Source organism: Bactrocera latifrons, unplaced genomic scaffold (genome assembly GCF_001853355.1).
Source record: "Bactrocera latifrons isolate USDA-ARS-PBARC rearing strain unplaced genomic scaffold, ASM185335v1 scaffold_8, whole genome shotgun sequence".
NCBI classification, from domain to species: Eukaryota; Metazoa; Arthropoda; class Insecta; order Diptera; family Tephritidae; genus Bactrocera; species Bactrocera latifrons.
This window is the reverse complement of record NW_017537489.1, coordinates 225,318-237,902: the sequence shown is the minus strand read 5'-3', so window position 1 is coordinate 237,902 and position 12,585 is coordinate 225,318. Positions and strand designations below refer to the sequence as shown.

The following is a 12,585-nucleotide window of genomic DNA, read 5'->3' as shown; positions in this document are numbered from 1 at the left end:
TATAGCATATAGCTGCCATACAAACTGAACGAGCAGAATCAAGCGCCTATATGGAAAAATTTTTCGTTTGACGAGTTATCTTCACGAAATTTACCCTAAACTATTGTCCAAAGCAACGCTATAAACTAGTAAAATTTTGTTCGAATCGGACTACTATAGCATATAGCTGCCATACAAACTGAACGATCAGAATTTAGCGCCTGTATGGAAAACTTTTTCGTTTGACGAGCTATCTTCACGAAATTTGCCATAAACTATTGTCCAAAACAACGCTATAAACTCGTAAAATTTTGTTCGAATCGGACTACTATAGCATATAGCTGCCATACAAACTGAACGATAAAAATCAAGAAAAATATCTTTTTAGAACCATTTATGCTATAAGAAATGCACCTGTGAAGGGTATTATGGTTTCGGTGCTGCCGAAGTTAACATTGTTTCTTGTTCTTTATTATTTTATGTTCTTATTTCACTTTTAATTTTATTGTTTCGTTTTGCGGAACTAGCATTACTTGGTTTATATATGTATATTTTTATATAAAATAATAAAAGTAAATTCAATATTAATCGTATGAAACACTCATAACGGAAATACATATTCACATATGTACATATGTAAGGTATGTATGTATACAGAAGATAAATGGTAAGCAATATGTGCAAATGAAAATGTGGTAACGATGCAACAAGCCACTGTGCGAATTTTTTTTTATTCTAAAATCTTACGATTTATGTATGTTCAATTGCGAAAAATTAACGGTGTGCAGACGCGATTCGCACATAACGATTATTTTTTCCAGAACCAGTTTCGCCACACTGGAACAACGACGAACATTATAAGAGTTCAATGACATTAATGATACTTAATTATGGTCACATACCATCGGCACAGAGACGCACAGATTGAGCGCTTTTCAGTTGTTCGATGACGAAAGCCAACATATCGATCAATGTCACTTGAATTAGTGCAAAGCTTGTATGAAAGATTTACTATTAATAACGTAAAGTATGCGCGCATTTGAGATGCTTCTAAAGTCAGCGAGCTTCATACTCAAATTCTGGAATTGTAACTTTTGGTTTTTTAGGTGTAGCTTCAGCCAACTTATTACATTAACGATTGCAGTTATCATATTTATCACACTTAAGTGGTAAATATACAGGTATGCAACTACTTAGCAAAAAAAAAAAAAATTTGTCGACCGACTTTGGACGCTTACGGCAAGCAGAAGACACTGCATATAACGCATTAACACAAGACAGAGCCAAAATAAATTGAAAACCATAGCGAACCAAGCAGATAAAGCAAGGTTAAAAACAATTATATATGTATACACATGTATGTACATACTAGGTATTACAGCAACGGCAATGGCAACGCCATATAATAGTTTAACTGGCTAATATTACGACATGAGGTGTAGCAACAACAACCATTAACAATAAATTCTCGAATGAGTAAACCAAATCAAGTCTGCAGGGCGAAGTAACAAAGCTGATGACGCTGGAAGACTATGTGGATAAACATACAGCGTCTACCAATAGGGTTGACGTAATTTTGACAGCTCGTGGAGGACATGTTCGTTTACGGATTTGTGTCAAATTTCATCAATGTGTTCAGTCACGTTTCATTATGATACAACGGTTGGTGTCCCAAGATTATTACGTAAATTCAAGTTCTCCGGTGGCTACTGTATGCGTCGTCATATTGCTCTTTCCGAGCGCGCTTTCAACATACGAAAATGATTATAGTCTCCGAGGTATTGTGCCACTTTTCCGTCCCGTCAAAGAAAAGCCATTAGTGAAGACAATATCGCTGCAGCGTGCAATGAGTCTCCGCATGACACTATCCACCTTATTGCATGTCTTGCGAACCGTACTCATCTGACACCCTTCTCCCTTCTGCACAGTTGAGTCTCTCTCCGATGTCTAATGGCGAATTTACTAGTTGGTTTTGGATCCATATATAACTGTGTTAGTACAAGAACTGAAGCCGACAGACTAGACCATTTGAAGCGCTGAAGACGATTGGGCGCAGGAAATTATTTGAGTAAACGACAATTTCCACAACAGCCGGTTCTTCGTTACCGAAATCGACCCGGATTTTATTTGGCGAAAGGCTCTATGGTATTTTTGGAGATCTTACCTCGTTTAGAAGTTTTAGATTGGTAGTCAACGACAATTGTCATCGAAAATCATCGTTTCTGGCTTAATGGTTTTGCCAACAAACAAAATTATGACTATTGGGTAAGTCAAATCCTCACCTGGTTTACGGAACGCAAATGCAACACCACAAACGTTGCAAGCGTTTGGTGCGGACTGTGGTATGACTGTATTCACGGACCTTATTTCTAGCGTGCATTTTAACAGATAAAGGCGTCTCTAGATTATTTTCCCTGGGCGTATGTTAAAAGGTTTTTGGCAAACAAACAACAACGCTCCAGGAGCTCGAAGACAATATTCAGCGCACTATAGACGAAATGCTGCAACGGGTCATCGAAAATTGGCGAAAACGAGTAGAGGTATGCAAACGGAGGCGTGGTCAACATTTTGTTCAAATGTTTATAAATGGCTCAGAATTATCTGACTAATAAAAAACTTCATGTCATTTTTATTGATAGACCCTGTATACATGTGTATAGAAGCTACATATGTTATGAGTATGACCCAAACATACGTACATGTAGAACTGAAGCGTAGTCGAATGCTATGGAAGTATCAAAGCTACTAAAAACGATGACGAGGTAGAAAACCGAGATCAGCGACGAGGCCGAAGCCAGGAAAAATGCTGCCCACTGGACAAAATCAAAGTCAACTCGTAGTTATGCAGAAATGTGTATGCACTAACACACACACACGTGTCCATATGTATTAACGGGTCATCAAACTGTGACGTGTCAGAAATATACAAAACTAAAAACAAAAAAAAAACTAAATAAATTAAGTAATTTATATAATAATTAAACTAAATGTGTGAAGAAACTAAACAAGTTCCAAAAAAGCAATAAGTTCTGAAAAGCAAAAATATTAATACCAAGGCAGAAATTGCGAAAGCAATATCACATTAAGTCATAACACTCTCGAAGCGTGATTTTAAAATTTAAAGCAAATCGAGTCTTTGACCTGATTTCCTTATATCCTGACTGCATTTTGGGTCGATTGTTTTACGAAAAATTTAGTTTGTAATTTCGACTGAAATGTTAGCAAATAACCATTGCTTCTGACTTTACACATACATATATGTATGTACATACATATGAAAATAAATTTATTTTTCAGACATATATGTACATATGTGTGTCTGAATATACTATATGTACATATGTATGTATGTAAAATGCACGATTTTTAATTTAAATTTATTAAATAATTCCATAAGTAGTATAAGAATAAGCTAATTCATTTTGCTAACAAGTTTCAATTGCAAACAAGTCTACTGCTGATCATGCAGGAATGCTGCCAGACGGCATAAACTTGTTGGCTACCCTTTTCTTTACAACCGTTAAAGGTATGCGTTTAACAAAAGCTTAAAAATAATAAAAATGATATCCATAATGATCGCGTGTAGGCCAACTTTACAAACAATGCCTTTTGTTTTTGCAGATGACTAATTCTTTTTTTTTTTAATCTTGAAAATGTTTGTTTAGCGCACAATTGATCGTTTTCTAAACGTCTACAGTTGACCGTAGAAAGAGAAGTGGACGTCCCCGCGTGGTTCGAACCAATTTAACTTCAAAAATCTCCTTAAAAAATATAAAATTATGGCAAGAAAAATATATATCTGGTAGATATCTGTATATCTGTAAGCGAAACGGCAAAATCTTCCCAAAAAATTCAAAAGTGACAAAAATATTATGCCAAAGGTTGGACGTGGTCAAGATCCAGCTGTTGTAATGCTTTGATGGAAGGTCCTTCATAAAGATGTTACACCTCTTCACTTCTTTGAAAAATGGTTAAAACTGGGGAAAAGGTACACCAACAGTATATTTTAGAAGGCGTGGTAAAGCAGTTAAGCAATACTCAAGTCGAAGGGGAGCTGAAAGTCCAAATTCGAAGCTATTGGACTACAATTTGTGGATGAATAGTTGCAGCTACCACACAGAAATTTGGGGTCTCAAAAATTTTAGGTTCGAGCAGCGTCGTTAATACCTACAGAAACTGTGCTTGCTTGCTGTTAATCAATGGTCGAATCGTTCGAGACCTTTTGTGAAAGCAAAAGGTGATCAATTTGCATACAAGTTTAGACATCGATTATTTAATATATGCCGAATTAAATAAAAATGTATTATAGCAAATTTTTTAAACGATATAAACAGAACTTATGGCAGGACGAAGTATATAGCAATTGTAGATCATAGTGGTGAGTGAAGCCACACCCGCGTTAAAAAACATGCATGACTGTATGGTTCATTTTTCTTTGTAACTTGTGTTGTTGTTGTAACGGCAGAATTCTTGTAACTTAGTTATATCTGATAGCAATAGACATTGTATACATACATATGTACATATGTATTTGATGTAGGGAATAGTAATCAATAAAGAACATAAAATTTAAAATTTTTTATGATATATTATTTTGCATTTTTCGTGACGATATGTACATACATATATAGCAAATTTAAGTGGTATTAATAGTAGTGGTTTTAAATTACCTTCTAATATTGTATTCCAAAATTCAAATCACTTAGTGTTCCAGAGTATTGATAATTTGCTTCTTTTAATGACAGCATAAATCCTTTTTTCTGAATTTTTTTCTCGTTGCACTCAATACTTTGAACTGATGGTCTTATGTATATATTTATTACATTAAATTTTCATAAGAAAATTAACACATAAATATGAATATATTATAATTTTAAATTTTAAGTCGCGATAGTTTTTGTTTGCGTTCGTTGTTTCTTACTTCACTGTTCTTTTTTAATAAAATATTTTCAGAAATTTGTTTGCAGACTAGAACCAAATACTTCACTTCTATTTGTTTTATTTACATTGTATACATATACCCAATGAATACAGTGTGCATATGTATGTATGTAAGAATAAATATATTGTATTAGAACAATTAGAGTAGATGCAAATTCAAAAACTGTTTTAACTAGCAATTATTAAAATTTCTTGACATACATTTATGTATGTATATTAATTGATTTCACCATATTCAAACTGAGTAATGTTGGTAATTATTATAATCACAGTTCATCATTATAGAAAAGGGTGTAAAAACTTAAAATGTATTTTCCAAATTGGTATAAATGAATAGCTCATATAAAATACTGTTTGCCCAAATCTCAAGTATTAAATGTTAAAAATAAATTATTTGTGGGGAAAAGTGGTTCCTGAAAATATGAAATATGATGCGAAGCAAGAAACGGAGTGAGGCAATCAAGACGTCTAAATCGACGTTGGCAGCGGCACTAACTGCGAAACTTCAAATGACGCGGTAGCAGCGCATCACGACTACGCCGACTGCGAACGACGTCGCCCAACAATAATGGATGATGATTCTGATTCGATTTCGAGCCAATCGCGTATTTCTTTTTTCCCTTATATTATATATGTGCTACCTCTGTGTGCGCTTTTGAATTAGTTTTCTATGTCCCCGATCTTTCTGGCACTCTTTTGATTTCGTTATTCGGTCAGATTATTTTGTTAAAATATCGCAATAGAACCTATAGTTGCTGCTACAGACTGGAGTGGAGGTAGTTTAGCTGCACACGTATGACAACGCAGCAATCACAAAAATAAGTGCTGAAAAACAGCATACAAATCACAAAATTCATTACGATAACCCTAACTATTCAACGGTTACAATCACCCACTTCCGAATATGTTGCATTAGCATGCGTCAAGGTATTATCACGCTTAAAGCTAACAAATATGTGGGTGCCGCCACGTGTGAACATAAGATAATATACATACATATGTATGTATGTATGTCTATACGTTCGTAGTTTAACACAAATATTTCAGTAGCAATGCAACTCGCTCACGTACATATGAATTTTATTTACAACACATTTGTTCTTAAACGTTATCCATGTCTTAAACTGCCAAATTGCTAATTTATGGGCCGTGCGCTTCGGCTATATTCGGTTGCGTTTTACTAGAATCTTGTTGGCTGCCTTTGCAGTTATGTACTGTGAAAATGTCGTCAGCAACCGATGCTACTGCGATAACAGACGACGTTGTACTTATTAGTCCTCTGTATTTACATAAGTATTGTACTCAGATTATGGCGAGCCAAAAATTATTTATATTCTACATTTTTTTCCTTAAATTACACTAAACCAAAGAAATTTAGCCGCTAAAAAAATCATTATAAGATCGAGTGTCTTGAAAGCGAGCATCCAACGACATGCAGTGAGTGACCAGCAACTTCCCGTTCCACCCACCGAAGTTGCAATCAGCGGTTGGTTCTCATGCACCTATGCGTGTTTGTTCACATGTACGTTAAGGAACGTAAATCAATTTCTTTGTTGGCGCATTTGTGCAATGCATATTTCAAGAGGATATATACAAGTCATATGTCATAAACACACCCGATTTTACCACAAGCACAACACTTGTTACATTATTTTTATATAATTATGAAAACTAAGTAAATGTATATTAATATTTCTTGACTACTAATTCGTTTACAATTTTCTATTTTTCAGAATCTTATGAGTTTCAACTGCGTTTTCACTGCAAACGAATAAAATCCAACGAATTCGTTTCGTGGCTGCCTGGTTGTTTCTCTTCCACTTTGTGGACTTACCGTTCACTCACTTCTCCACTCAACATTCACAAATGTGTGTATTTTACGTACCATACACGTTGACGTTGGCGTCGACGTCGAAATCGAACAACCGATGCTTTGGTCGTTAGGTGAATTTTTTTTTTTTTTTTGTTATTACTGTGGGGCTGGTAGAGGAATATAACGAAAATTTGGAATTCCACATAGCACTAAAGCGGGTTGCCAGCCGCTGTCATTGTCAGACTACACTTGCAAAGTACCAACAAAACCTAAAGCCACCAACAACTTCCATCAAAAATCGTACGAAATAATTTTCGTTCGTTCATCGGTGTTGTTGGGCTCTGTTCACTTTTCGCGTTTCGCTTTCGTCCGTCCAACATTTCTCGTTCTTTTACAAAATTTTCCTCGTGCCTACACTGCCCCAACTATCCAATTCAACACTTGGCACGTTTTAACGTTTTAAAAAACTGCTTTTTGGTTGAGTATATTCTAAATAATATGCCTGTTTTATTATATTTAACTCACTAGTATTATCTGATACGACCAATTGGTCTACATTCCTCATTTCCGGAAGGTGGTGGCGACAGGGGCCAGGTTTTATAATGGAATTTGCATGCACTCAATTCCCTTCCACAGCGGACTATGTGCGCTCCTATAATTCCTGTACTGTTTAGATTTTAGCTAAATTTCGCTAAACACTTCCTGACTTTTTGATATTCATTACTTTACTTGAGTTTTTTTTACACACAATTCACATACCACGCTGCCACCAAACTAGTGCTGCTCTTTCAAATGTCACACACTTTGCTGCTTTGCTCTGTCTCTGCTGCTGTTGTTGCCCCGTTGATATCGCTGCTTTTACGGGTATCTCTATTTGCGATGAATTTTCGAAAAGCCGCAACAACAAACAATTCGTTTTTGTTGTCACTTGTGTTGTTGTTTACATTTTGACACTTGTCAAATGTAAATCGCTGTGGATGTTTCTTCATTTAATTTATTTCTTGAAGATGTGGGAGCGTGATAGAAGACGAATGCTCACCGGTTGCATCTCATTTGCCGTGCATGTGTTAAAGAGAGTGCCCAATATATGGTTGATGGGAATTAGCGAACAACACCGGTCACGAACAGCTGTGGTTCTCTACCTCTAAAAAAAACTAATATTCGTATAAAGTCATATAAGCAATGTTAACAAAACATAATCAATTTGGGAATACAAGATGAATGCAATTGTTTTCCCAGTTAAAATTGTGGTAAAACCATTGGTTTAAACAATTACAGGCAGTAAGGAAAACAAGGAGCAGAATGCTAGTTGGTGAAATGGATGCCTTTATACAAATCTTTTATTGAAAATCTATAAAAAAAAAATTTCCAAATTTTTTACTGACATATTAGTGAAATTTGATACGTTTAATTGTAATTACTATTAGTTTTATGTTAAATGATTAATAATATAACTAGATTAAACATCTTCTGATACTGTCAAAAACACCTAGTGCACAAATGTAAATATTTACGAATATATCACCAAAAGAAATCGAGATAATGACAACATAAAGTTGTGAGATGATCAGCTGTTGCGAATATGTGAGAAAGAAAGGAACACTATAGTAATAGATTTAGCAATTTTTACGAGATTTACGAGCATGAAAAAATCCCCGAATCCCCCGAGAAATGAAAGTTGAAACAATTTTAAATAAATTGAAATGTATGGCGTCAACAGAAATTTTAAGTATAAGACGATATTATGCATTAAATAAAAAAATTGAAAGGTTTTCCAAATGTCAATCAATGTCAAATTGTATCAACTCAAAATTAAAATTTGTACCCAATCTTTGCACAAATTGGCTTTAGCTAATATTTTGAAAGTGTTTCATAAAGAAATGTGCACGCTAATGCCTTTTATTAGAAGTCACTAATTTAGATAATTTCCGTTGTGAAATCGAGAAACAACGAAGCCAAATGTAGAGCTTCCATAGATATTTATATTGTGCGTTGACACATACTTGTATTCACGTATTATTTTCCGCAGAATTTATACAGGTTTCATATTCATCTACACTTTAAAAGCGAAATTATATACAAAAATATATTTCACTTTTTTATATTTGTCTATGTACATACACCATATTGATATGTATGTATATCAAACAATAAAATAAAAGGTTATTAAAAGTTCACTAATTTCATACATTTTTCATGATTCACATTTTTATTAGCATTTTGTGCAATAAACCTGCTCCGATTTCTATTAAAAAGTATTGAAAATGATGAATACAATACTTTACATACTTAACACTATGGAAAAAGTAAATGTATGTTGCGACATTTCGTCATAATGGAGAATAATTGCATTTCATGCTTTTAAAGTATGTACATATATGCTTTACGCAAGAAAAAAATTAGAGGATTGAACCGAACACTGTTTTAATTTATAACGCCATCAAATATCGATTATAACAAACACTTCATAGTGACTTCGTTCGGGTTCCTGTATCACTTGCATTGCAGAGTATGTGATGGCTTTGACTTCGGTACCTTGTGGATGTTTGCCAATTTCAAACGGTTCACCATAGCACCGACATTCGATTTCAAATGTTTCCAAATCAAATTTGGTGATTTCTAATTTTTTGCAAATCAAATTAGGCTCAGCGGAAAAGAGAAAGAGTAATTCGTCCAAAAAATGGAACAATAAACCTTCTACATCATCACCTTTAGCTTCGATTTGAAAACACTGTTGCACGGATACATAATCTAGCTCAGTCATGTAGCCGAACATTGCCATGCCACATTGTTCGAAAGCTTCCTGCAATGTATTTCCCCAGGCGTGCAACCTGCAAATGTACAAAAGATTGTTAACCCACATGCATATGTATATTAATTAATGTTATTCACTTACTGCACATCGGCGGTGTGATCCAAATCTAAAACGAAAATAAAGGCAAATGCAAATTTGTATCAGTATGCGGAGTAGTGGCTAATAACTTGCTTTGCTGGTACTTACATTCGTATTTAATTTCAGGCAGTAAGAAGTTTTCTTTACTAAATTCAACTTCCATTTTGTTGTTGCGTTACTTATTATTTATCTTAAATTTTATATTTTATTTAAAATACGATTTATTTAATACCAAATGCACATTAGTCACCGGCGTGCTTTATATTTTGGTTAAAATCAGCTGTTCGGCCTTTGAAGTGTCACATATGTTATGAAGTGTTGTAATAGCTGAAATATAAAGTGTTGCAAAACGTGCTAAAATCTCTTTATCAAAACGGAGTGATGTGGATTTCTGCAAAATACGCAATTCCAGACAATGATCGTGAGCAATGATATTTTATTGTAATAGTTGCTATAAATTATATTTTTAAATTCAATTTTATTATTTTCCTCTTAATTACATATACACATACACATACATTACCTACATATATTGTTTAAATACCAAAGACGTTGCGTTTTTTATTAGATCGAAGGCTTAGAAAAGTATCAAGCTATGTTATTAGAGTTCCACTAAATTTTACATATGCAGGAATAATATTTTTTCTACTTCGACCACTCATTCACGGAAGAATCGGGAGAGGTGAGAGATCGAGTTTCGCTCCCACAACATCCCGAAATTCTCAGGTGGCATGGTGCTCTACAACAAATTCTTGTAGATTTTTTCTCAAACAATTTGCTCATACTACATATATATTCTTCCCAGTCCAGGTTTTTTCTGTACAATCCTGCATATACGGATTTTTTTCACCGAATGTGTATTTAGAAAAATATTTTTTTATTATTAAATATTGGAATACAATTATTTTCACATGAATCGCATACTATTTACCCACATGGCTGCTCTCATGTACTCAGCAGCGGCTTAAAACCTTGAATAGACCTACATATATTTCTTTCTTTGACATATTTTTCAATTAAAGCTGCAGTTTGTGCAACAGTTGCATGACTTGACGCATTTTCGCTTACTAAACTATTGAAAGAAGTTGACGGTAGTGTAGTAATTCGATTGCATGCACAAGACCAGTTTTGCCAACGGTAAAATGCAAGTAAGCTCAACTACAATGAGTGTATTAAGCGACACCTACTACATGATGAATAGTAGTTTCCGATCTCGGGTATGACCTTGTGAACTTTGTTTTAATAGTTGCCGTCCCCTGCAAGGGAATATTAAGTTTCTTATTGTATTTCTGATATCATATCACTTTCATAAATAGTCATTTGCGGTTCAGAGCTAGTTGAGCGACACTAAAAGTATGAGAAGCGCGGCCAAACTTTTAGCATAAGTGTAAGCGGCAATAATATGTGCATACACATACATACGCAGACGTCTGTATTTCCTTGACGCTCATTACATCAGCATAAGTGCATACATATTCCTATAAAAGAAGTATTAAAAAAATATATTTACGTCGTGGGCGTTCAGAAATACTCTTTCAAGAGTTTATATAGTTTCTTTTATAAAAACAAAAAAAAAAATATTTAAAAAAAATGTCTAAAAAATTACAAATAGTACCCTTTAAGTAGACAATTAGAGTATAATAATTACTTAGCTATACTATACTCTTTCGCCTTAGAATTCATTACAAACTAAGCTGCCATCTACTGAACTTGTAAACAAAAGACTTATGAAACGAACTTGAAGTAAATGATATTTCCCACAATGCGTTAGGTGTCGATGCCACAACGTTTTGTATCGTTGATGTTAGTTGTCATTAGCATAACAATTTAATTTAAGTATTGTGTACTTTAGAAATGATGACATTAATAAGGCAGTAGATGAACAATGTAAATTATGGAATTATAGTCGACGGATTGGAGCGCTACACATTCTGTCAAAGTAGTAAAATTACTACTTCGGGTTTTTGTAATCAGGCAGCAAATATAAATTTATTTATTAAAAATTTTATTGTAACAAAAAAAGTTATATAAACCCTCAGAAATACAGCACATTCCATACAATTAAATTTTCATCGTTCAGTATGTATGGAAGCTATATGCTATAGTGGTCGGATCTGAACAATTTGTTTGTAGAATTTGTACAGTTATTTTGGACGTACTCTATCTCGAATTTTGTGCAGAAATATCTACGAATGTAAAAGTTTTTGGTATAAAGACTTGATTTTGTTTGTACATTTTGTATGGCAGCTATATGCTATAGTTGTCGGATGCAAACGATTTCTTCGTAAATTGTACCGTTGCTTTTGGTAATAATCTATGTAAAATTTCGTAAAGATATCAAGTCAAATATAAAAGTTTTAATATAAGACAAAGATTTTGTTTGTACATTTTGTATGACAGCTATATGCTATAGTTGTCGGATGCAAACGATTTCTTCGTAAATTGTACCGTTGGTTTTGATAATACTCTATGTAAAATTTCGTGAAGATATCTTACCAAAAATAAAAGTTTTCTATATAAGAATATGATTTTGATCCCTCACTTTGTATGACAGCTATATGCTATAGTGGTCGGATCTGAACAATTTCCCTGTGGATTATACCATAACTTTAGACAATAATCTATGTAAAATTTCGTGAAGATATCTTACCAAGTATAAAAGTTTTTATTATAAGACCATGATTTTGATCCCTCAGGTTGTACGGCAGCTATATGCTATAGTGATCCGATATCGGCAATTCCGACAAATGAGCAGCTCATTTGGTAGAAAAGGACGTGTGCAAAATTTCAGATCGATATCTCAAAAACTGTCTTTTCCTTTTCTGGTTATAAAAACTTATTGCGAGTTTTATTAACAATTATTTCAAGCTTAAGCGTACAGTAGTTAACAACTTTTAACTCAACTATTGTTGTTGTCAACGTAAATGTCGTTCAATGACATTGAAATGCGTTCGCGGCT

The 12,585-nt window shown here is 34.0% G+C and overlaps 1 protein-coding gene and 1 long non-coding RNA gene across 3 annotated transcripts in view; both read right to left on the bottom strand.

Moving 5' to 3' along the window:
- Window positions 1-7,485, bottom strand: part of LOC108976788 — a 74,268-nt gene extending 66,783 nt beyond the window's left edge. The window contains exons 1-2 of one of the 2 annotated variants that reach the window (XR_001993982.1): window positions 7,259-7,485; window positions 4,650-4,968 (exon numbers count right to left, since the gene is read on the bottom strand). This is a non-coding gene — a long non-coding RNA (uncharacterized LOC108976788). Of the gene's footprint in view, window positions 1-4,649; window positions 4,969-6,536; window positions 6,705-7,258 lie in introns of those variants that run through there. The other variant, XR_001993981.1, reaches the window with a different exon arrangement.
- Window positions 7,486-8,906: 1,421 nt separating this feature from the next.
- Window positions 8,907-9,917, bottom strand: LOC108976726 (protein archease-like). Its single transcript, XM_018945988.1, has 3 exons — window positions 9,735-9,917; window positions 9,630-9,654; window positions 8,907-9,564 (listed from the first exon to the last, which is right to left on the bottom strand). Exons 1-3 carry the CDS (start codon window positions 9,787-9,789, stop codon window positions 9,174-9,176), a joined length of 471 nt encoding a protein of 156 aa, XP_018801533.1. The 5' UTR covers window positions 9,790-9,917; the 3' UTR covers window positions 8,907-9,173.
- Between the last annotated feature and the right edge of the window lie 2,668 nt (window positions 9,918-12,585).